At 47.6% G+C, this 24,588-nt stretch overlaps 6 protein-coding genes and 1 long non-coding RNA gene across 7 annotated transcripts; all 7 read left to right on the forward strand.

Annotated features, from left to right (window-relative positions):
- The first annotated feature begins 455 nt into the window (after positions 1 to 455).
- LOC147987487 (uncharacterized) lies at positions 456 to 1,183 on the forward strand. Its single transcript, XM_087542399.1, has 2 exons — positions 456 to 777; positions 862 to 1,183. Exons 1-2 carry the CDS (start codon positions 533 to 535, stop codon positions 1,181 to 1,183), a joined length of 567 nt encoding a protein of 188 aa, XP_087398525.1. The 5' UTR covers positions 456 to 532.
- Positions 1,184 to 3,595: 2,412 nt separating this feature from the next.
- LOC147987488 (uncharacterized) lies at positions 3,596 to 5,132 on the forward strand. Its single transcript, XM_087542400.1, has 3 exons — positions 3,596 to 4,014; positions 4,454 to 4,631; positions 4,761 to 5,132. The coding sequence occupies exons 1-3, from the start codon at positions 3,611 to 3,613 to the stop codon at positions 5,130 to 5,132; spliced, it is 954 nt and encodes a 317-aa protein (XP_087398526.1). The 5' UTR covers positions 3,596 to 3,610.
- Positions 5,133 to 8,852: 3,720 nt separating this feature from the next.
- On the forward strand, positions 8,853 to 9,752 carry LOC147987489 (uncharacterized). The gene is made up of 2 exons (XM_087545326.1): positions 8,853 to 9,139; positions 9,224 to 9,752. Exons 1-2 carry the CDS (start codon positions 8,895 to 8,897, stop codon positions 9,603 to 9,605), a joined length of 627 nt encoding a protein of 208 aa, XP_087401452.1. The 5' UTR covers positions 8,853 to 8,894; the 3' UTR covers positions 9,606 to 9,752.
- A 2,422-nt stretch (positions 9,753 to 12,174) lies between these two features.
- Positions 12,175 to 13,487, forward strand: LOC147987490 (uncharacterized). The gene is made up of 3 exons (XM_087542401.1): positions 12,175 to 12,371; positions 12,811 to 12,988; positions 13,116 to 13,487. Exons 1-3 carry the CDS (start codon positions 12,175 to 12,177, stop codon positions 13,485 to 13,487), a joined length of 747 nt encoding a protein of 248 aa, XP_087398527.1.
- A 911-nt stretch (positions 13,488 to 14,398) lies between these two features.
- Positions 14,399 to 20,248, forward strand: LOC147987491 (uncharacterized). The gene is made up of 5 exons (XM_087542402.1): positions 14,399 to 14,687; positions 17,553 to 17,930; positions 18,341 to 18,518; positions 18,646 to 18,837; positions 19,952 to 20,248. The coding sequence occupies exons 1-5, from the start codon at positions 14,443 to 14,445 to the stop codon at positions 20,246 to 20,248; spliced, it is 1,290 nt and encodes a 429-aa protein (XP_087398528.1). The 5' UTR covers positions 14,399 to 14,442.
- On the forward strand, positions 15,015 to 16,001 carry LOC147987492 (uncharacterized). The gene is made up of 3 exons (XR_015617666.1): positions 15,015 to 15,149; positions 15,589 to 15,766; positions 15,894 to 16,001. It is a non-coding gene; the product is annotated as an uncharacterized LOC147987492 (long non-coding RNA).
- Positions 20,249 to 23,130: 2,882 nt separating the features above from the next.
- LOC147987493 (uncharacterized) lies at positions 23,131 to 24,584 on the forward strand. Its single transcript, XM_087542403.1, has 3 exons — positions 23,131 to 23,466; positions 23,906 to 24,083; positions 24,213 to 24,584. Exons 1-3 carry the CDS (start codon positions 23,333 to 23,335, stop codon positions 24,582 to 24,584), a joined length of 684 nt encoding a protein of 227 aa, XP_087398529.1. The 5' UTR covers positions 23,131 to 23,332.
- Positions 24,585 to 24,588: the final 4 nt, after the last annotated feature.

The following is a 24,588-nucleotide window of genomic DNA, read 5'->3' on the forward strand; positions in this document are numbered from 1 at the left end:
TTGAAATAACTTAAATAATTATTTAGTAACACTAATATTCTAGAATAATTAGTTTGACCACAGTTTGCCCACTGTTTGAATTTTTTTTCGATTTTTTTCACTCTAGATCTTAAAAGCCCCGTAACTTTTTTCTATTAAGTTTCTGAGGATTTTGAAAATGTTTAACGGGTTCCCCCTTTTAAATTCGGATGTAACATTTCGAGTAGATGACTTTCATATAAAAAACTTTTTCATCCGAGTTAGTATGCAAAAGTTATGCCCATTTTTACATCGCGAAAAAGGAAGGAGAGTCTAGCCCTACTCGGCCCGAGCTCCAAGCTGGCCGCACGACAGGCCGAGTCTATCTAGCCTGAATAAGTATAGAACCCAACCGCGTGAGCAGTTTTCTCAATCTCTTTTTTCCCCTCCGCCTCCTTCCCAACCAAGAGACGAACTCGCCGAACCCTAATCCCCCCTCCGCCGACGAAATCGCCGAACCCTAACCCCCCTCCCCAAATCGATCAAGCCGGCCGGCGGCCCTCCCTCCCTCCTCATGGCGCCCAAGCATCTTCCTCCGGAGTCCCTCCCGCGGCGCATCCCCACCGGCGGCTTCCACCCGATCACGATCCATGTCCGCGTCAACAGGGACGACACAGACCTCCCCAGGTACCTCCCCGTCACGGGCAGGCCGTTCCGGGACTTCGCGGATCTCGAAGACGCCGTCCGCGCGCGCTACGCCTCCATCTACCTCAACTGGCATCGCCGGAGGAAGCCCAACGACCCGCCGCCGCCTTCAACGTACATACGACCATCTTCTAGTTGAAATCGATTTGTTTTACTTGCTAATAATCGATCGATGTGCGTTTGGATTGCCTTTTCCAGCGATAGGATTTTCCAATCCGAGTTCGTGGTGGCGGACGGGAAGCAGGCTTCACCGCCCGCGTTGCAGAGGCCGCAGGAACCTGCTGCAGATGTGTCGTCGCTCAAGCAGTCGCTGAGCGCTACAACACTGGAGGAGAAACCGCCCGCCGTTTCCTCCGGGCAGCCGGATCAGGACACTGTAATGGCCTCGGCACCATCACCTCCTGGGTCAGGCATTTGGGAAAGGCTGCGACTTGACTGGGAATGTTGTATTACATCAGGGTCGATCACGGGGGCTCTTTCCACACGTATCCTTATGCGGGCGGGCCGTTTCAGAGCCTAGATGAAGCTGACAAAGCCATGGATCGCTATTTTCTTGAACATAGGGACCCAAAACTGTAAAGTTCCTCAACCACCTGTTTCTCCTGGTTGTGTTCTGTTTGCACACCTGCAATTGAATATGTTCAGACTTAACTAGCCACATGCAAACAATGCACCACTTTGTTTATTCTTATCTAAACTCTAATATGCACAGTTGATTAGGAGCCCTTTGCCCCACGCACCTCTGTTTATATCGATGCTGTTAGCTAGAAAGTTAAGTTCCATTATCTGGTGAAAGCAGTTTGCTATATGAAATCAAACAAGGCCCAGGAGCTTATATATAGGCGTGTGCAGTTTTGTTCTGCATTTGTTGATCACTAGCATGAATTATTTTAACAGCATTCTATGCAAACTAGTGCATCATAGCCCTATTGATAGCATTTATATGGTCCTTGTATAACTTTCTATTCTCCACTGTTGGGAATTGGCACTGACCATAATTTGGATATAAATTAGGTTAATGCAACAAGGTGGGGTTTCTTCACTGGAAATGGCCATAGAAGAAGCTCTTTACTGGCCTGATGGCGCAAGGAAGCGTTCAAAGTCAGATCACGCTGAAAGAGCCCGTAATGGAAGGCGCCGATTACTTGAAGCTTTGGTGGACAAGCATAACGAGGATCACAGTCTTTTGGGGGTTTGTTCTCCTCTCTGTCTCTCAAACCTGCCTTCACTCTCTGCCCCACTATCACGACTGCCCTATGTCTTGTACTGATTTATCCATGTAAGAATTGTTGATCTGACCCATGCTTCATATTTTAGGATTTTGCGTATGAACTCAAAGATGTTGTGGAGTGCAAAGTATTCAGTGAGAAGCGTGGGTGGTACTATCATCTCAATTTCACTTTGACTAAAGGAGCTGATCGTGGCGACAACATTTTTCACGTGTGGACCGTGTGGAACCAGATCCCGAGGTACCACTTGGGTGTGGTGCCGTAGGAGAAGTTGCTCCCGGTTTGGAAGAAGCTGAGCGTGAACCTGCCGTTGAGGAACACGAGCTTCTCGCGGCCCGCGAGCTCTTGGTTGGCGAGAGGGTTTCCGTGGCGGCATGGCACAGAGGGAGGGCGATGAGCAGGAGAAGCCCGAAGAACGGCGGAGACATGGCTGGATGCATGGAGGAAGAAGACGAATAGTGGGAAGGAGGACTACTGGCGTGGAAACTTTATGATTTTTTTTGAAAAAAAAAATTGAATTTTTTTTTCAATTTCAAATTTTGAATTATTTTAACCTCTAGTCTGTAATCACCACCCCTCATCACTTCTCAATTTATCCTCTAATCACCCCTCATCATTCCAAATCATCTAACTTCCCGAACGGTCACCCATCCTCCCACTCCGCCAGCCTGAGCACGCTTAACTTCCGGGTTCTATTCTCCCTTGCTCCAAGTCTGCACTTGTTGTTTTCCTGACAATACTAAGATGTCAATCCTATTAACCTTTAGGAATTTTGCTTGAGCATGAAGTGACACATTTCATAGTAACACTAATATTTCTTGAATAATTAGTTTGACCATTGTTTGACCACAGTTTGACCAGATTTGATCAAAATTGAAATAACTGAAATAATTATTTAGTAACACTAATATTCTAGAATAATTAGTTTGACCTTTGTTTGACCACAGTTTGCCCACTGTTTGAATTTTTTCGATTTTTTTCACTCTAGATCTTAAAAGCCCCGTAACTTTTTTTCTGTTAGGTTTTGAGGATTTTGAAAATGTTTAACGGGGTTCCCCCTTTTAAATTCGGATGTAAATTTTCGAGTAGATGATTTTTCATATAAAAACTTTTTCATCCGAGTTAGTATTCAAAAGTTATGCCCATTTTTACATCGCCAAAAAGGAAGGAGAGTGTAGCCCTACTCGGCCCGAGCTCCAAGCGGGCCGCACGGCAGGCCAAGTCTATCTAGCCTGAATAAGTATAGAACCCAACCGCGTGAGCAGTTTTCTCAATCTCTTTTTTCCCCTCCGCCTCCTCCCCAACCAAGAGACGAACTCGCCGAACCCTAATCCCCCCTCCGCCAACGAAATCGCCGATCCCTAACCCCGCTCCCCAAATCGATCAAGCCGGCCGGCGGCCCTCCCTCCCTCCTCATGGCGCCCAAGCATCTTCCTCCGGAGTCCCTCCCGCGGCGCATCCCCACCGGCGGCTTCCACCCGATCACGATCCATGTCCGCGTCAACAGGGACGACACGTACCTCCCCAGGCACCTCCCCGTCACGGGCAGGCCGTTCCGGGACTTTGCGGATCTCGAAGACGCCGTCCGCGCGCGCAACGCCTCCATCTACCTCAACTGGCATCGCCGGAGGAAGCCCAACAACCCGCCGCCGCCTTCAACGTACATACGACCATCTTCTAGTTGAAATCGATTTGTTTTACTTGCTAATAATCGATAGATGTGCGTTTGGATTGCCTTTTCCAGCGATAGGATTTTCCAATCCGAGTTCGTGGTGGCGGACGGGAAGCAGGCTTCACCGCCCGCGCTGCAGAGGCCGCAGGAACCTGCTGCAGATGTGTCGTCGCTCAAGCCGTCGCTGAGCGCTACAACACTGGAGGAGAAATCGCCCGCCTTTTCCTCCGGGCAGCCGGATCAGGACACTGTTATGGCCTCGGCACCATCACCTCCTGGATCAGGCATTTGGGAACGGCTGCGACGTGACTGGGGAATGTTGTATTACATCAGGGTCGATCAAGGGGGCTCTTTCCACACGTATCCTTCTGCGGGCGGGCCTTTTCAGAGCCTAGATGAAGCTGACAAAGCCATGGATCGCTATTTTCTTGAACATAGGGACCCAAAACTGTAAAGTTCCTCAACCACCTGTTTCTCCTGGTTTTGTTCTGTTTGCACACCTGCAATTGAATATGTTCAGACTTAACTACCCACATGCAAACAATGCACCACTTTGTTTATTCTTATCTGAACTCTAATATGCACAGTTGATTAGCAGCCCTTTGCCCCACGCACCTCTGTTTATATCAATGCTGTTAGCTAGAAAGTTAAGTTCCATTATCTGGTGAAAGCAGTTTGCTATATGAAATCAAAGAAGGCCCAGGAGCTTATATATAGGCGTGTGCAGTTTTGTTCTGCATTTGTTGATCACTAGCATGAATTATTTTAACAGCATTCTATGCAAACTAGTGCATCATAGCCCTATTGATAGCATTTATATGGTCCTTGTATAACTTTCTATTCTCCACTGTTGTGAATTAGCAGTGACCATAATTTGGATATAAATTAGGTTAATGCACCAAGGTGGGGTTTCTTCACTGGAAATGGCCATAGAAGCAGCTCTTTTCTGGCCTGATGGCGCAAGGAAGCGTTCAAAGTCAGATCACGCTGAGAGAGCCCGTAATGGAAGGCGCCGATTACTTCAAGCTTTGGTGGACAAGCATAACGAGGATCACAGACTTTTGGGGGTTTGGTCTCTTCTCTCTCTCTCTCTCCAACCTGCCTTCACTCTCTGCCCCACTATCACGACTGCCCTATGTCTTGTACTGATTTATCCATGTAAGAATTGTTGATCTGACCCATGCTTCATATTTTAGGATTTTGCGTATGAACTCAAAGATGTTATGGAGTGCAAAGTATTCAGTGAGAAGCGTGGGTGGTACTATCATCTCAATTTCACTTTGACTAAAGGAGCTGATCGTGGCGACAACATTTTTCACGTGTGGACCGCGTGGAACCAGATCCCGAGGTACCACTTGGGTGTGGTGCCGTCGGAGAAGTTGCTCCCGGTTTGGAAGAAGCTGAGCGCGAACCTGCCGTCGAGGAACACGAGCTTCTCGCGGCCCGCGAGCTCTTGGTTGGGCGAGAGGGTGTCCGTGGCGGCGTGTCACAGAGGGAGGGCAATGAGTAGGAGAAGCCCGAAGACCGGCGGAGACATGGCTGGATGCATGGAGGAAGAAGACGAATAGTGGGAAGGAGGACTACTGGCGTGGAAACTTTATGATTTTTGTTGAAAATTTTTTGAATTTTTTTTGATTTTTTTTGATTTTCAAATTTCTGAATTATTTTATCTCTAGACTGTAATCACCACCCCTCATCACTTCTAAATTTATCCTCTAATCACCCTTCATCATTCCAAATCATCTAACTTTTCGAACGGTCACCCATCCTCCCACTCCCCCAGCCTGAGCACGCTTAACTTCCGGGTTCTATTCTTCCTCGCTCCAAGTCTGCACTTGTTGTTTTCCTGACAATACTAAGATGTCAATCCTATTAACCTTCCGGAATTTTGCTTGAGCATGAAGTGACACATTTCATAGTAACACTAATATTTCTTGAATAATTAGTTTGACCATTGTTTGACCACAGTTTGACCAGATTTGATCAAAATTGAAATAACTGAAATAATTATTTAGTAACACTTATATTCTAGAATAATTAGTTTGACCATTGTTTGACCACAGTTTGCCCACTGTTTGAATTTTTTCGATTTTTTTCACTCTAGATCTTAAAAGCCCCATAACTTTTTTCTATTAGGTTTTTGAGGATTTTGAAAATGTTTAACGGGGTTCCCCCTCTTAAATTCGGATGTAACTTTTCGAGTAGATGATTTTTCATATGAAAAACTTTTTCATCCGAGTTAGCATGCAAAAGTTATGCCCATTTAATTTTACATCACCAATAAGGAAGGAGAGTGTAGCCCTACTCGGCCCGAGCTCCAAGCGGGCCGCACGACAGGCCGAGTCTATCTAGCTTGAATAAGTATAGAACCCAACCGCGTGAGCAGTTTTCTCAATATCTTTTTTCCCCTCCGCCTCCTCCCCAACCAAGAGACGAACTCGCCGAACCCTAATCCCCCCCTCCGCCGACGAAATCGCCGAACCCTAACCCCCCTCCCCAAATCGATCAAGCCGGCCGGCGGCCCTCCCTCCGTCCTCATGGCGCCCAAGCATCTTCCTTCGGAGTCCCTCCCGCGGCGCATCCCCACCGGCGGCTTCCACCCGATCACGATCCATGTCCGCGTCAACAGGGACGGCACGTACCTCCCAGGCACCTCCCCGTCACGGGCGGGCCGTTCCGGGACTTCACGGATCTCGAAGACGCCGTACGCGCGCGCTACGCCTCCATCTACCTCAATTGGCATCGCCGGAGGAAGCCCAACGACCCGCCGCCGCCTTCAACATACATACGACCATCTTCTAGTTGAAATCGATTTGTTTTACTTGCTAATAATCGATCGATGTGCGTTTGGATTGCCTTTTCCAGCGATAGGATTTTCCAATCCGAGTTCGTGGTGGTGGACAGGAAGCAGGCTTCACCGCCCGCGCTGCAGAGGCCGCAGGAACCTGCTGCAGATGTGTCGTCGCTCAAGCAGTCGCTGAGCGCTACAACACTGGAGGAGAAATCGCCCGCCGTTTCCTTCGGGCAGCCGGATTAGGACACTGTTATGGCCTCGGCACCATCACCTCCTGGGTCAGGCATTTGGGAACGGCTGCGACGTGACTGGGGAATGTTGTATTACATCAGGGTCGATCACGGGGGCTCTTTCCACACGTATCCTTATGCGGGCGGGCCGTTTCAGAGCCTAGATGAAGCTGACAAAGCCATGGATCGCTATTTTCTTGAACATAGGGACCCAAAACTGTAAACTTCCTCAACCACCTGTTTCTCCTGGTTTTGTTCTGTTTGCACACCTGCAATTGAATATGTTCAGACTTAACTAGCCACATGCAAACAATGCACCACTTTGTTTATTCTTATCTGAACTCTAATATGCACAGTTGATTAGCAGCCCTTTGCCCCATGCACCTCTGTTTATATCGATGCTGTTAGCTAGAAAGTTAAGTTCCATTATCTGGTGAAAGCAGTTTGCTATATGAAATCAAAGAAGGCCCAGGAGCTTATATATAGGCGTGTGCAGTTTTGTTCTGCATTTGATGATCACTAGCATGAATTATTTTAACAGCATTCTATGCAAACTAGTGCATCATAGCCCTATTGATAGCATTTATATGGTCCTTGTATAACTTTCTATTCTCCACTGTTGGGAATTGGCACTGACCATAATTTGGATATAAATTAGGTTAATGCAACAAGGTGGGGTTTCTTCACTGGAAATGGCCATAGAAGAAGCTCTTTACTGGCCTGATGGCGCAAGGAAGCGTTCAAAGTCAGATCACGCTGAGAGATCCCGTAATGGAAGGCGCTGATTACTTCAAGCTTTGGTGGACAAGCATAACGAGGATCACAGTCTTTTGGGGGGTTTGTTCTCTTCTCTCTCTCTCTCCAACCTGCCTTCACTCTCTGCCCCACTATCACGACTGCCCTATGTCTTGTACTGATTTATCCATGTAAGAATTGTTGATCTGACCCATGCTTCATATTTTAGGATTTTGCGTATGAACTCAAAGATGTTGTGGAGTGCAAAGTATTCAGTGAGAAGCGTGGGTGGTACTATTATCTCAATTTCACTTTGACTAAAGGAGCTGTCGTGGCGACAACATTTTTCACGTGTGGACCGTGTGGAACCAGATCCCGAGGTACCACTTGGGTGTGGTGCCGTCGGAGAAGTTGCTCCCGGTTTGGAAGAAGCTGAGCGCGAACCTGCCGTTGAGGAACACGAGCTTCTCGCGGCCCGCGAGCTCTTGGTTGGGCGAGAGGGTGTCCGTGGCGGCGTGGCACAGAGGGAGGGCGATGAGCAGGAGAAGCCCGAAGACCGGCGGAGACATGGCTGGATGCATGGAGGAAGAAGACGAATAGTGGGAAGGAGGACTACTGGCGTGGAAATTTTATGATACTTTTTTTGAAATTTTTTTTGAAATTTTTTTTGAAATTTTTTGATTTTCAAATTTCTGAATTATTTTAACCTCTAGTCTGTAATCACCACCCCTCATCACTTCTCAATTTATCCTCTAATCACCCCTCCTCATTCCAAATCATCTAACTTCCTGAACGGTCACCCATCCTCCCACTCCCCCAGCCTGAGCACGCTTAACTTTCGGGTTCTATTCTCCCTCGCTCCAAGTCCGCACTTGTTGTTTTCCTGACAATACTAAGATGTCAATCCTATTAACCTTCACGAATTTTGCTTGAGCATGAAGTGACACATTTCATAGTAACACTAATATTTCTTGAATAATTAGTTTGACCATTGTTTGACCACAGTTTGACCAGATTTGACCAAAATTGAAATAACTGAAATAATTATTTAGTAACACTAATATTCTAGAATAATTAGTTTGACCATTGTTTGACCACTGTCTGCCCACTGTTTGATTTTTTTTCGATTTTTTTCACTCTTGATCTTTAAAGCCCCGTAACTTTTTTCTATTAGGTTTTTGAGGATTTTGAAAATGTTTAACGGGGTTCCCCCTTTTAAATTCGGATGTAACTTTTCGAGTAGTTGATTTTTCATATAAAAAACTTTTTCATCCGAGTTAGTATGCAAAAGTTATGCCCATTTTTACATCGCCAAAAAGGAAGGAGAGTGTAGCCCTACTCGGCCCGACCTCCAAGCGGGCCGCACGGCAGGCCGAGTCTATCTAGCCTGAATAAGTATAGAACCCAACCGCGTGAGCAGTTTTCTCAATCTCTTTTTTCCCCTCCGCCTCCTCCCCAACCAAGAGACGAACTCGCCGAACCCTAATCCCCCCTCCGCCGATGAAATAGCCGAACCCTACCCCCCCCTCCCCAAATCGATCAAGCCGGCCGGCGGCCCTCCCTCCCTCCTCATGGCGCCCAAGCATCTTCCTCCGGAGTCACTCCCGCGGTGCATCCCCACCGGCGGCTTCCACCCGATCACGATCCATGTCCGCGTCAACAGGGACGGCACGTACCTCCCCAGGCACCTCCCCGTCACGGGCGGGCCGTTCCGGGACTTCGCGGATCTCGAAGACGCCGTCCGCGCGCGCTACGCCTCCATCTACCTCAACTGGCATCGCCGGAGGAAGCCCAACGACCCGCCGCCGCCTTCAACGTACATACGACCATCTTCTAGTTGAAATCGATTTGTTTTACTTGCTAATAATCGATCGATGTGCGTTTGGATTGCCTTTTCCAGCGATAGGATTTTCCAATCCGAGTTCGTGGTGGCGGACGGGAAGCAGGCTTCATCGCCCGCGCTGCAGAGGCCGCAGGAACCTGCTGCAGATGTGTCGTCGCTCAAGCAGTCGCTGAGCGCTACAACACTGGAGGAGAAATCGCCCGCCGTTTCCTCCGGGCAGCCGGATCAGGACACTGTTATGGCCTCGGCACCATCACCTCCTGGGTCAGGCATTTGGGAACGGCTGCGACGTGACTGGGGAATGTTGTATTACATCAGGGTCGATCACGGGGGCTCTTTCCACACGTATCCTTATGCGGGCGGGCCGTTTCAGAGCCTAGATGAAGCTGACAAAGCCATGGATCGCTATTTTCTTGAACATAGGGACCCAAAACTGTAAACTTCCTCAACCACCTGTTTCTCCTGGTTTTGTTCTGTTTGCACACCTGCAATTGAATATGTTCAGACTTAACTAGCCACATGCAAACAATGCACCACTTTGTTTATTCTTATCTGAACTCTAATATGCACAGTTGATTAGCAGCCCTTTGCCCCACGCACCTCTATTTATATCGATGCTGTTAGCTAGAAAGTTAAGTTCCATTATCTGGTGAAAGCAGTTTGCTATATGAAATCAAAGAAGGCCCAGGAGCTTATATATAGGCGTGTGCAGTTTTGTTCTGCATTTGTTGATCACTAGCATGAATTATTTTAACAGCATTCTATGCAAACTAGTGCATCATAGCCCTATTGATAGCATTTATATGGTCCTTGTATAACTTTCTATTCTCCACTGTTGGGAATTGGCACTGACTATAATTTGGATATAAATTAGGTTAATGCAACAAGGTGGGGTTTCTTCACTGGAAATGGCCATAGAATAAGCTCTTTACTGGCCTGATGGTGCAAGGAAGCGTTCAAAGTCAGATCACGCTGAGAGAGCCCATAATGGAAGGCGCCGATTACTTCAAGCTTTGGTGGACAAGCATAATGAGGATCACAGTCTTTTGGGGGTTTGTTCTCTTCTCTCTCTCTCCAACCTGCCTTCACTCTCTGCCCCACTATCATGACTGCCCTATGTCTTGTACTGATTTATCCATGTAAGAATTGTTGATCTGACCCATGCTTCATATTTTAGGATTTTGCGTATGAACTCAAATATGTTGTGGAGTGCAAAGTATTCAGTGAGAAGCGTGGGTGGTACTATCATCTCAATTTCACTTTGACTAAAGGAGCTGATCGTGGCGACAACATTTTTCACGTGTGGACCGTGTGGAACCAGATCCCGAGGTACCACTTGGGTGTGGTGCCGTCGGAGAAGTTGCTCCCGGTTGGGAAGAAGCTGAGCGCGAACCTGCCGTTGAGGAACACGAGCTTCTCGCGGCCCGCGAGCTCTTCGTTGGGCGAGAGGGTGTCCGTGGCGGCATGGCACAGAGGGAGGGCGATGATCAGGAGAAGCCCGAAGACCGGCGGAGACATGGCTGGATGCATGGAGGAAGAAGACGAATAGTGGGAAGGAGGACTACTGGCGTGGAAACTTTATGATTTTTTTTTGAAATTTTTTTTGATTTTCAAATTTTTGAATTATTTTAACCTCCAGTCTGTAATCACCACCCCTCATCACTTCTCAATTTATCCTCTAATCACCCCTCATCATTCAAAATCATCTAACTTCCCGAACGGTCACCCATCCTCCCACTCCCCCAGCCTGAGCACGCTTAACTTCCGGGTTCTATTCTCCCTCGCTCCAAGTCTGCACTTGTTGTTTTCCTGACAATACTAAGATGTCAATCCTATTAACCTTCAGGAATTTTGCTTGAGCATGAAGTGACACATTTCATAGTAACACTAATATTTCTTGAATAATTAGTTTGACCATTGTTTGACCACAGTTTGACCAGATTTGATCAAAATTGAAATAACTGAAATAATTATTTAGTAACACTAATATTCTAGAATAATTAGTTTGACCATTGTTTGACCACAGTTTGCCCACTGTTTGAATTTTTTTTGATTTTTTTCACTCTAGATCTTAAAAGCCCTGTAACTTTTTTCTCTTAGGTTTTTGAGGATTTTGAAAATGTTTAACGGGGTTCCCCCTATTAAATTCGGATGTAACTTTTCGAGTAGATGATTTTTCATATAAAAAACTTTTTCATCCGAGTTAGTATGCAAAAGTTATGCCCATTTTTACATCGCCAAAAAGGAAGGAGAGTGTAGCCCTACACGGCCCGAGCTCCAAGCGGGCCGCACGACAGGCCGAGTCTATCTAGCCTGAATAAGTATAGAACCCAACCGCGTGAGCAGTTTTCTCAATCTCTTTTTTCACCTCCGCCTCCTCCCCAACCAAGAGACGAACTCGCCGAACCCTAATCCCCCCCCTCCGCCGACGAAATCGCCGAACCCTAACCCCCCCTCCCCAAATCGATCAAGCCGGCCGGCGGCCCTCGCTCCCTCCTCATGGCGCCCTAGCATCTTCCTCCGGAGTCCCTCCTGCGGCGCATCCCCACCGGCGCTTCCACCCGATCACGATCCATGTCCGCATCAACAGGGACGGCACGTACCTCCCCAGGCACCTCCCCGTCACGGGCGGGCCGTTCCGGGACTTCGCGGATCTCGAAAACGCCGTCCGCGCGCGCTACGCCTCCATCTACCTCAACTAGCATCGCCGGAGGAAGCCCAACGACCCGCCGCCGCCTTCAACGTACATACGACCATCTTCTAGTTGAAATCGATTTGTTTTACTTGCTAATAATCGATCGATCTGCGTTCCGATTGCCTTTTCCAGCGATAGGATTTTCCAATCCGAGTTCGTGGTGGCGGATGGGAAGCAGGCTTCACCGCCCGCGCTGCAGAGGCCGCAGGAACCTACTGCAGATGTGTCATCGCTCAAGCAGTCGCTGAGCGCTACAACACTGGAGGATAAATCGCCCGCCGTTTCCTCCGGGCAGCCGGATTAGGACACTGTTATGGCCTCGACACCATCATCTCCTGGGTCAGGCATTTGGGAATGGCTGCGACGTGACTGGGGAATGTTGTATTACATCAGGGTCGATCATGGGGGCTCTTTCCACACGTATCCTTATGCGGGCGGGCCGTTTCAGAGCCTAGATGAAGCTGACAAAGCCATGGATCGCTATTTTCTTGAACATAGGGACCCAAAACTGTAAAGTTCCTCAACCACCTGTTTCTCCTGGTTTTGTTCTGTTTGCACACCTGCAATTGAATATGTTCAGACTTAACTAGCCACATGCAAACAATGCACCACTTTGTTTATTCTTATCTGAACTCTAATATGCACAGTTGATTAGCAGCCCTTTGCACCATGCACCTCTGTTTATATGAATGCTGTTAGCTAGAAAGTTAAGTTCCATTATCTGGTGAAAGCAGTTTGCTATATGAAATCAAAGAAGGCCCAGGAGCTTATATATAGGCGTGTGCAGTTTTGTTCTGCATTTGTTGATCACTAGCATGAATTATTTTAACAACATTCTATGCAAACTAGTGCATCATAGCCCTATTGATATCATTTATATAGTCCTTGTATAACTTTCTATTCTCCACTATTGGGAATTGGCACTGACCATAATTTGTATATAAATTAGGTTAATGCAACAAGGTGGGGTTTCTTCACTGGAAATGGCCATAGAAGAAGCTCTTTGCTGGCCTGATGGCGCAAGGAAGCGTTCAAAGTCAGATCACGCTGAGAGAGCCCGTAATGGAAGGCGCCGATTACTTCAAGCTTTGGTGGACAAGCATAACGAGGATCACAGTCTTTTGGGGGTTTGTTCTCTTCTCTCTCTCTCTCCAACCTGCCTTCACTCTCTGCCCCACTATCACGACTGCGCTATGTCTTGTACTGATTTATCCATGTGAGAATTGTTGATCTGGCCCGTGCTTCATATTTTAGGATTTTGTGTATGAACTCAAAGATGTTCTGGAGTGCAAAGTATTCAGTGAGAAGCGTGGGTGGTACTATCATATCAATTTCACTTTGACTAAAGGAGCTGATCGTGGCGAAAACATTTTTCACGTGTGGACCGTGTGGAACCAGATCCCGAGGTACCACTTGGGTGTGGTGCCGTCGGAGAAGTTGCTCCCGGTTTGGAAGAAGCTGAGCGCGAACCTGCCGTTGAGGAACACGAGCTTCTCGCGACCCGCGAGCTCTTGGTTGGGCGAGAGGGTGTCCGTGGCGGCGTGGCACAGAGGGAGGGCGATGAGCAGGAGAAGCCCGAAGACCGGCGGAGACATGGCTGGATGCATGGAGGGAGAAGACGAATAGTGGAAAGAAGGACTACTGGCGTGGAAACTTTATGATTTTTTTTGAATTTTTTTGAATTTTTTTATTTTCAAATTTCTGAATTATTTTAACCTCTAGTCTGTAATCACCACCCCTCATCACTTCTCAATTTATCCTCTAATCACCCCTCATCATTCCAAATCATCTAACTTCCCGAACGGTCACCCATCCTCCCACTCCCCAGCCTGAGCACGCTTAACTTCCGGGTTCTATTCTCCCTCGCTCCAAGTCCGCACTTGTTGTTTTCCTCACAATACTAAGATGTCAATCGTATTAACCTTCAGGAATTTTGCTTGAGCATGAAGTGACACATTTCATAGTAACACTAATATTTCTTGAATAATGAGCTTGACCATTGTTTGACCACAGTTTGACCAGATTTGACCAAAATTGAAATAACTCAAATAATTATTTAGTAACACTAATATTCTAGAATAATTAGTTTGACCATTGTTTGACCACAGTTTGCCCACTGTTTGAATTTTTTTCGATTTTTTTCACTCTAGATCTTAAAAGCCCCGTAACTTTTTTCTATTAGGTTTATGAGGATTTTGAAAATGTTTAACGGGGTTCCCCCTATTAAATTCGGATGTAACTTTTCGAGTAGATGATTTTTCATATAAAAAACTTTTTCATCCGAGTTAGTATGCAAAAGTTATGCCCATTTTTACATCGCCAAAAAGGAAGGAGAGTGTAGCCCTACTCGGCCCGAGCTCCAAGTGGGCCGCACGACAGGCCGAGTCTATCTAGCCTGAATAAGTATAGAACCCAATCGCGTCAGCAGTTTTCTTGATCTCTTTTTTTCCCCTCCGCCTCCTCACAACCAAGAGACGAACTCGCCGAACCCTAATCCCCCCCCTCCGCCGACGAAATCGCCGAACCCTAACCCCCCCTCCCCAAATCGATCAAGCAGGCCGGCGGCCCTCCCTCCCTCCTCATGGCGCCCAAGCATCTTCCTCCGGAGTCCCTCCCGCGGCGCATCCCCACCGGCGGCTTCCACCCGATCACGATCCATGTCCGCGTCAACACGGACGGCACGTACCTCCCCAGGCACCTCCCCGTCACGGGCGGGCCGTTCCGGGACTTCGCGGATCTCGAAGACGCCGTCCGCGCGCGCTACGCCTCCATCTACCTCAACTGGCATCGCCGGAGGAAGCCCAACGACCCGCCGCCGCCTTCAACGTACATACGACCACCTTCAAGTTGAAATCGATTTGTTTTACTTGCTAATAATCGATCGATGTGCGTTTGGATTGCCTTTTCCAGCGATAGGATTTTCCAATCCGAGTTCGTGGTGGCGGACGGGAAGCAAGCTTCACCGCCCATGCTGCAGAGGCCGCAGGAACCTGCTGCAGATGTGTCGTCGCTCAAGTAGTCGCTGAGCGCTACAACACTGGAGGAGAAACCGCCCGCCGTTTCCTCCGGGCACCCAGATCAGGACACTGTTATGGCCTCGGCACCATCACCTCCTGGGTCAGGCATTTGGGAAAGGCTGCGACATGACTGGGGAATGTTGTATTACATCAGGGTCGATCACGGGGGCTCTTTCCACACGTATCCTTCTGCGGGCGGGCCGTTTCAGAGCCTAGATGAAGCTGACAAAGCCATGGATCGCTATTTTCTTGAACATAGGGACCCAAAACTGTAAAGTTCCTCAACCACCTGTTTCTCCTGGTTTTGGTCTATTTGCACACCTGCAATTGAATATGTTCAGACTTAACTAGCCACATGCAAACAATGCAGCACTTTGTTTATTCTTATCTGAACTCTAATATGCACAGTTGATTAGCAGTCCTTTGCCCCACGCACCTCTGTTTATATCGATGCTGTTAGCTAGAAAGTTAAGTTCCATTATCTGGTGAAAGCAGTTTGCTATATGAAATCAAAGAAGGCCCAGGAGCTTATATATAGGTGTGTGCAGTTTTGTTCTGCTTTTGTTGATCACTAGCATGAATTATTTTAACAGCATTCTATGCAAACTAGTGCATCATAGCCCTATTGATAGCATTTATATGGTCCTTGTATAACTTTCTATTCTCCACTGTTGGGAATTGGCACTGACCATAATTTGGATATAAATTAGGTTAATGCAACAAGGTGGGGTTTCTTCACTGGAAATGGCCATAGAAGAAGCTCTTTACTGGCCTGATGGCGCAAGGAAGCGTTCAAAGTCAGATCACGCTGAGAGAGCCCGTAATGGAAGGCGCCGATTACTTCAAGATTTGGTGGACAAGCATAACGAGGATCACAGTCTTTTGGGGGTTTGTTTTCTTCTCTCTCTCTCGCCAACCTGCCTTCACTCTCTGCCCAACTATCGCGACTGCCCTATGTCTTGTACTGATTTATCCATGTAAGAATTGTTAATCTGACCCATGCTTCATACTTTAGGATTTTGCGTATGAACTCAAAGATGTTGTGGAGTGCAAAGTATTCAGTGAGAAGCGTGGGTGGTACTATCATCTCTATTTCACTTTGACTAAAGGAGCTGATCGTGGCGACAACATTTTTCACGTGTGGACCGTGTGGAACCAGATCCCGAGCTACCACTTTGGTGTGGTGCCGTCGGAGAAGTTGCTCCCGGTTTGGAAGAAGCTGAGCGCGAACCTGCCGTTGAGGAACACGAGCTTCTCGCGGCCCGCGAGCTCTTGGTTGGGCGAGAGGGTGTCCGTGGCGGCGTGGCACAGAGGGAGGGCGATGAGCAGGAGAAGCCCGAAGACCAGCAGAGACATGGCTGGATGCATGGAGGAAGAAGACGAATAGTGGGAAGGAGGACTATTGGCATGGAAACTTAATGATTTTTTTTTGAAATTTTTTTTTGAAATTTTTTTGAATTTCAAATTTTTGAATTATTTTAACCTCTAGTCTGTAATAACCACCCCTCATCACTTCTCAATTTATCCTCTAATCACCCCTCATCATTCCAAATCATCTAACTTCCCGAACGGTCACCCATCCTCCCACTCCCCCAGCCTGAGCACGCTTAACTTCCGGGTTCTATTCTCCCTTGCTCCAAGTCTGCACTTGTTGTTTTCCTGACAATACTAAGATGTCAATCCTATTAACCTTCAGGAATTTTGCTTGAGCATGATGTGACACATTTCATAGTAACACTAATATTTCTTGAATAATTAGTTTGACCATTGTTTGACCACAGTTTGACCAGATTTGATCAAAATTGAAATAACTGAAATAATTATTTAGTAACACTAATATTCTAGAATAATTAGTTTGACCATTGTTTGACCACAGTTTGCCCACTATTTGAATTTTTTCGATTTTTTTCACTCTAGATCTTAAAAGCCCCGTAACCTTATTCTATTAGGTTTTTGAGGATTTTGAAAATGTTTAACGGGGTCCCCCCTTTTAAATTCGGATGTAACTTTTCGAGTAGATGATTTTTCATATAAAAACTTTTTCATCCGAGTTAGTATGCAAAAGTTATGCCCATTTTTACATCGCCAAAATGGAAGGAGAGTGTAGCCCTACTCGGCCCGAGCTCCAAGCGGGCCGCACGACAGGCCTAGTCTATCTAGCCTGAATAAGTATAGAACCCAACCGCGTGAGCAGTTTTCTCAATCTCTTTTTTCCCCTCCGCCTCCTCCCCAACCAAGAGACGAACTCGCCGAACCCTAATCCCCCCCTCCGCCGACGAAATCGCCGAACCCTAACCCCCCTCCCCAAATCGATCAAGCCGGCCGGCGGCCCTCCCTCCTTCCTCATGGCGCCCAAGCATCTTCCTCCGGAGTCCCTCCCGCGGCGCATCCCCACCGGCGGCTTCCACCCGATCACGATCCATGTCCGCGTCAACAGGGACGACACAGACCTCCCCAGGCACCTCCCCGTCACGGGCAGGCCGTTCCGGGACTTCGCGGATCTCGAAGACGCCGTCCGCGCGCGCTACACCTCCATCTACCTCAACTGGCATCGCCGGAGGAAGCCCAACAACCCACCGCCGCCTTCAACGTACATACGACCATCTTCTAGTTGAAATCGATTTGTTTTAGTTGCTAATAATCGATCAATGTGCGTTTGGATTGCCTTTTCCAGCGATAGGATTTTCCAATCCGAGTTCGTGGTGGCGGACGGGAAGCAGGCTTCACCGCCCGCGCTGCAGAGGCCGCAGGAACCTGTTGCAGATGTGTCGTCGCTCAAGCAGTCGCTGAGCGCTACAACACTAGAGGAGAAATCGCCCGCCTTTTCCTCCGGGCAGCCGGATCAGGACACTGTAATGGCCTCGGCACCATCACCTCCTGGGTCAGGCATTTGGGAACGGCTGCGACGTGACTGGGGAATGTTGTATTACATCAGGGTCGATCACGGGGGCTCTTTCCACACGTATCCTTCTGCGGGCGGGCCGTTTCAGAGCCTAGATGAAGCTGACAAAGCCATGGATCGCTATTTTCTTGAACATAGGGACCCAAAACTGTAAAGTTCCTCAACCACCTGTTTCTCCTGGTTTTGTTCAGACTTAACTGGCCACATGCAAACAATGCACCACTTTGTTTATTCTTATCTAAACTCTAATATGCACAGTTGATTAGCAGCCCTTTGCCCCACGCACCTCTGTTTATATCGATGCTGTTAGCTAGAAAGTTAAGTTCCATTATCTGGTGAAAGCAGTTTGCTATATGAAATCAAAGAAGGCCCAGGAGCTTATATATAGGCGTGTGCAGTTTTGTTCTGCATTAGTTGATCACTAGCATGAATTATTTTAACAACATTCTATGCAAACTAGTGCATCATAGCCCTATTGATAGCATTTATATGGTCCTTGTATAAGTTTCTATTCTCCACTGTTGGGAATTGGCACTGACCATAATTTGGATATAAATTAGGTTAATGCAACAAGGTGGGGTTTCTTCACTGGAAATGGCCATAGAAGAAGCTCTTTACGGGCCTGATGGCGCAAGGAAGCGTTCAAAGTCAGATCACGCTGAAAGAGCCCGTAATGGAAGGCGCCGATTACTTCAAGCTTTGGTGGACAAGCATAACGAGGATCACAGTGTTTTGGGGGTTTGTTCTCTTCTTTCTCTCTCTCCAACCTGCCTTCACTCTCTGCCCCACTATCACGACTGCCCTATGTCTTGTACTGATTTATCCATGTAAGAATTGTTGATCTGACCCATGCTTCATATTTTAGGATTTTGCATATGAACTCAAAGATGTTGTGGAGTGCAAAGTATTCAGTGAGAAGCGTGGGTGGTACTATCATCTCAATTTCACTTTGACTAAAGGAGCTGATCATGGCGACAACATTTTTCACGTGTGGACCGTGTGGAACCAGATCCCGAGGTACCACTTGGGTGTGCTTCCGTCGGAGAAGTTGCTCCCGGTTTGGAAGAAGCTGAGCGCGAACCTGCCGTTGAGGAACACGAGCTTCTCGCGGCTTGCGAGCTCTTGGTTGGGTGAGAGGGTGTCCGTGGCGGCGTGGCACAGAGGGAGGGCGATGAGTAGGAGAAGCCCGAAGACCGGCGGAGACATGCCTGGATGCATGGAGGAAGAAGACGAATAGTGGGAAGGAGGACTACTGGCGTGGAAACTTTATGATTTTTTTTTGAATTTTTTTTGAATTTTTTTTGATTTTCAAATTTCTGAATTTTTTTAACCTCTAGTCTGTAATCACCACCCCTCATCACTTCTCAATTTATCCTCTAATCACCCTTCATCATTCCAAATCATCTAACTTTCCGAACGGTCACCCATCCTCCCACTCCCCCAGCCTGAGCACGCTTAACTTCCGGGTTCTATTCTTCCTCGCTCCAAGTCTGCACTTGTTGTTTTCCTGACAATACTAAGATGTCAATCCTATTAACCTTCAGGAATTTTGCTTGAGCATGAAGTGACACATTTCATAGTAACACTAATATTTCTTGAATAATTAGTTTGACCATTGTTTGACCACAGTTTGACCAGATTTGATCAAACTTGAAATAACTGAAATAATTATTTAGTAACACTAATATTCTAGAATAATTAGTTTGACCATTGTTTGACCACAGTTTGCCCACTGTTTGAATTTTTTCGATTTTTTTCACTCTAGATCTTAAAAGCCCCGTAACTTTTTTCTATTAGGTTTTTGAGGATTTCGAAAGTGTTTAACGGGGTTCCCCCTTTTAAATTCGGATGTAACTTTTCGAGTAGATGATTTTTCATATAAAAAACTTTTTCATCCGAGTTAGTATGCAAAAGTTATGCCCATTTAATTTTACATCGCCAAAAAGGAAGGAGAGTGTAGCCCTACTCGGCCCGAGCTCCAAGCGGGCCGCACGACGGGCCGAGTCTATCTAGCCTGAATAAGTATAGAACCCAACCGCGTGAGCAGTTTTCTCAATCTCTTTTTTTCCCTCCGCCTCCTCCCCAACCAAGAGACGAACTCGCCGAACCCTAATCCCCCCCTCCGCCGACGAAATCGCCGAACCCTAACCCCCCTCCCCAAATCGATCAAGCTGGCCGGCGGCCCTTCCTCCCTCCTCCTGGCGCCCAAGCATCTTCCTTCAGAGTCCCTCCCGCGGCGCATCCCCCCCGGCGGCTTCCACCCGATCACGATCCATGTCCGCGTCAACAGGGACGGCACGTACCTCCCCAGGCACCTCCCCGTCACGGGCGGGCCGTTCCGGGACTTCACAGATCTCGAAGACGCCGTCCGCGCGCGCTACGCCTCCATCTACCTCAACTGGCATCGCCGGAGGAAGCCCAACGACCCGCCGCCGCCTTCAACATACATACGACCATCTTCTAGTTGAGATCGATTTGTTTTACTTGCTAATAATCGATCGATGTGCGTTTGGATTGCCTTTTCCAGCGATAGGATTTTCCAATCCGAGTTCGTGGTGGCGGACGGGAAGCAGGCTTCACCGCCCGCGCTGCAGAGGCCGCAGGAACCTGCTGCAGATGTGTCGTCGCTCAAGCAGTCGCTGAGCGCTACAACACTGGAGGAGAAATCGCCCGCCGCTTCCTTCGGGCAGCCGGATCAGGACACTGTTATGGCCTCGGCACCATCACCTCCTGGGTCAGGCATTTGGGAACGGCTGCGACGTGACTGGGGAATGTTGTATTACATCAGGGTCGATCACGGGGGCTCTTTCCACACGTATCCTTATGCGGGCGGGCCGTTTCAGAGCCTAGATGAAGCTGACAAAGCCATGGATCGCTATTTTCTTGAACATAGGGACCCAAAACTGTAAAGTTCCTCAACCACCTGTTTCTCCTGGTTTTGTTCTGTTTGCACACCTGCAATTGAATATGTTCAGACTTAACTAGCCACATGCAAACAATGCACCACTTTGTTTATTCTTATCTGAACTCTAATATGCACAGTTGATTAGCAGCCCTTTGCCCCACGCACCTCTGTTTATATCGATGCTGTTAGCTAGAAAGTTAAGTTCCATTATCTGGTGAAAGCAGTTTGCTATATGAAATCAAAGAAGGCCCAGGAGCTTATATATAGGCGTGTGCAGTTTTGTTCTGCATTTGTTGATCACTAGCATGAATTATTTTAACAACATTCTATGCAAACTAGTGCATCATAGCCCTGTTGATAGCATTTATATGGTCCTTGTATAACTTTCTATTCTCCACTGTTGGGAATTGGCACTGACCATAATTTGGATATAAATTAGGTTAATGCAACAAGGTGGGGTTTCTTCACTAGAAATGGCCATAGAAGAAGCTCTTTACTGGCCTGATGGCGCAAGGAAGCGTTCAAAGTCAGATCACGCTGAGAGAGCCCGTAATGGAAGGCGCCGATTACTTCAAGCTTTGGTGGACAAGCATAACGAGGATCACAGTCTTTTGGGGATTTGTTCTCTTCTCTCTCTCTCTCCAACCTGCCTTCACTCTCAGCCCCACTATCACAACTGCCCTATGTCTTGTACTGATTTGTCCATGTAAGAATTGTTGATCTGACCCATGCTTCATATTTTAGGATTTTGCGTATGAACTCAAAGATGTTGTGAAGTGCAAAGTATTCAGTGAGAAGCGTGGGTGGTACTATCATCTCAATTTCACTTTGACTAAAGGAACTGATCGTGGCGACAACATTTTTCACGTGTGGACCGTGTGGAACCAGATCCCGAGGTACCACTTGGGTGTGGTGCCGTTGGAGAAGTTGCTCCCGGTTTGGAAGAAGCTGAGCGCGAACCTGCCGTTGAGGAGCACGAGCTTCTCGCGGCCCGCGAGCTCTTGGTTGGGCGAGAGGGTGTCCGTGGCGGCGTGGCACAGAGGTAGGGCGATGAGCAGGAGAAGCCCGAAGACCGGCGGAGACATGGCTGGATGCATGGAGGAAGAAGACGAATAGTGGGAAGGAGGACTACTGGCGTGGAAATTTTATGATTTTTTTTGAGAATTTTTTTTGAATTTTTTTGATTTTCAAATGTCTGAATTATTTTAACCTCTAGTCTGTAATCACCACCCCTCATCATTTCTCAATTTATCCTCTAATCACCCCTCATCATTCCAAATCATCTAACTTCCCGAACGGTCACCCATCCTCCCACTCCCCCAGCCTGAGCACGCTTAACTTCCGGGTTCTATTCTCCCTCGCTCCAAGTCTGCACTTGTTGTTTTCCTGACAATACTAAGATGTCAATCCTATTAACCTTCAGGAATTTTGCTTGAGCATGAAGTGACACATTTCATAGTAACACTAATATTTCTTGAATAATTAGTTTGACCATTGTTTGACCACAGTTTGACCAGATTTGACCAAAATTGAAATAACTGAAATAATTATTTAGTAACACTAATATTCTAGAATAATTAGTTTGACCATTGTTTGACCACAGTTTGCCCACTGTTTGAATTTTTTTCGATTTTTTCACTCTAGATCTTAAAAGCCCCGTAACTTTTTTCTATTAGGTTTTTGAGGATTTTGAAAGTGTTTAACGGCGTTCCCCCTCTTAAATTCGGATGTAACTTTTCGATTAGATGATTTTTCATATAAAAAACTTTTTCATCCGAGTTAGTATGCAAAAGTTATGCCCATTTTTACATCACCAAAAAGGAAGGAGAGTGTAGCCCTACTCGGCCCGAGCTCCAAGCGGGCCGCACGACAGGCCGAGTCTATCTAGCCTGAATAAGTATAGAACCCAACCGCGTGAGCAGTTTTCTCAATCTCTTTTTTTCCCCTCCGCCTCCTCCCCAACCAAGAGACGAACTCGCCGAACCCTAATCCCCCCCTCCGCCGACGAAATCGCCGAACCCTAACCCCCCTCCCCAAATCGATCAAGCCGGCCGGCGGCCCTCCCTCCCTCCTCATGGTGCCCAAGCATCTTCCTTCGGAGTCCCTCCCGCGGCGCATCCCCACCGGCGGCTTCCACCCGATCACGATCCATGTCCGCGTCAACAGGGACGGCACGTACCTCCCCAGGCACCTCCCCATCACGGGCGGGCCGTTCCGGGACTTCACGGATCTCGAAGATACCGTCCGCGCGCGCTACGCCTCCATCTACCTCAACTGGCATCGCCGGAGGAAGCCCAACGACCCGCCGCCGCCTTCAACATACATACGACCATCTTCTACTTGAAATCGATTTCTTTTACTTGCTAATAATCGATCGATGTGCGTTTGGATTGCCTTTTCCAGCGATAGGATTTTCCAATCCGAGTTCGTGGTGGCGGACGGGAAGCAGGCTTCACCGCCCATGCTGCAGAGGCCGCATGAACCTGCTGCAGATGTGTCGTCGCTCAAGCAGTCGCTGAGCGCTACAACACTGGAGGAGAAATCGCCCGCCGTTTCCTTCGGGCAGCCGGATCAGGACACTGTTATGGCCTCGGCACCATCACCTCCTGGGTCAGGCATTTGGGAACGGCTGCGACGTGACTTGTGAATGTTGTATTACATCAGGGTCGATCACGGGGGCTCTTTCCACACGTATCCTTATGCGGGCGGGCCGTTTCAGAGCCTAGATGAAGCTGACAAAGCCATGGATCGCTATTTTCTTGAACATAGGGACCCAAAACTGTAAAGTTCCTCAACCACTTGTTTCTCCTGGTTTTGTTCTGTTTGCACACCTGCAATTGAATATGTTCAGAGTTAACTAGCCACATGCAAACAATGCACCACTTTGTTTATTCTTATCTGAACTCTAATATGCACAGTTGATTAGCAGTCCTTTGCCCCACGGACCTCTGTTTATATCGATGCTGTTAGCTAGAAAGTTAAGTTCCATTATCTGGTGAAAGCAGTTTTCTATATGAAATCAAAGAAGGCCCAGGAGCTTATATATAGGCGTGTGCAGTTTTGTTCTGCATTTGTTGATCACTAGCATGAATTATTTTAACAGCATTCTATGCAAACTAGTGCATCATAGCCCTATTGATAGCATTTATATGGTCCTTGTATAACTTTCTATTCTCCACTGTTGGGAATTGGCACTGACCATAATTTGGATATAAATTAGGTTAATGCACCAAGGTGGGGTTTCTTCACTGGAAATGGCCATAGAAGCAGCTCTTTATTGGCCTGATGGCGCCAGGAAGCGTTCAAAGTCAGATCACGCTGAGAGAGCCCGTAATGGAAGGCGCCGATTACTTCAAGCTTTGGTGGACAAGCATAACGAGGATCACAGTCTTTTGGGGGTTTGTTCTCTTCTCTCTCTCTCTCTCCAACCTGCTTTCACTCTCTGCCCCACTATCACGACTGCCCTATGTGTTGTACTGATTTATCCATGGAAGAATTGTTGATCTAACCCATGCTTCATATTTTAGGATTTTGCGTATGAACTCAAAGATGTTGTGGAGTGCAAAGTATTCAGTGAGAAGCGTGGGTGGTACTATCATCTCAATTTCACTTTGACTAAAGGAACTGATCGTGGCGACAACATTTTTCACGCGTGGACCGTGTGGAACCAGATCCCGAGGTACCACTTGGGTGTGGTGCCGTCGGAGAAGTTGCTCCCGGTTTGGAAGAAGCTGAGCGCGAACCTGCCGTTGAGGAACACGAGCTTCTCGCGGCCCGCGAGCTCTTGGTTGGGCGAGAGGGTGTCCGTGGCGGCGTGGCACGGAGGGAAGGCGATGAGCAGGAGAAGCCCGAAGACCGGCGGAAACATGGCTGGATGCATGGAGGAAGAAGGCGAATAGTGGG

This window comes from Triticum urartu, chromosome 2A, assembly GCF_056163025.1.
Source record: "Triticum urartu cultivar PI428250 chromosome 2A, HENAU_Tu73, whole genome shotgun sequence".
Taxonomy (NCBI): Eukaryota; Viridiplantae; Streptophyta; class Magnoliopsida; order Poales; family Poaceae; genus Triticum; species Triticum urartu.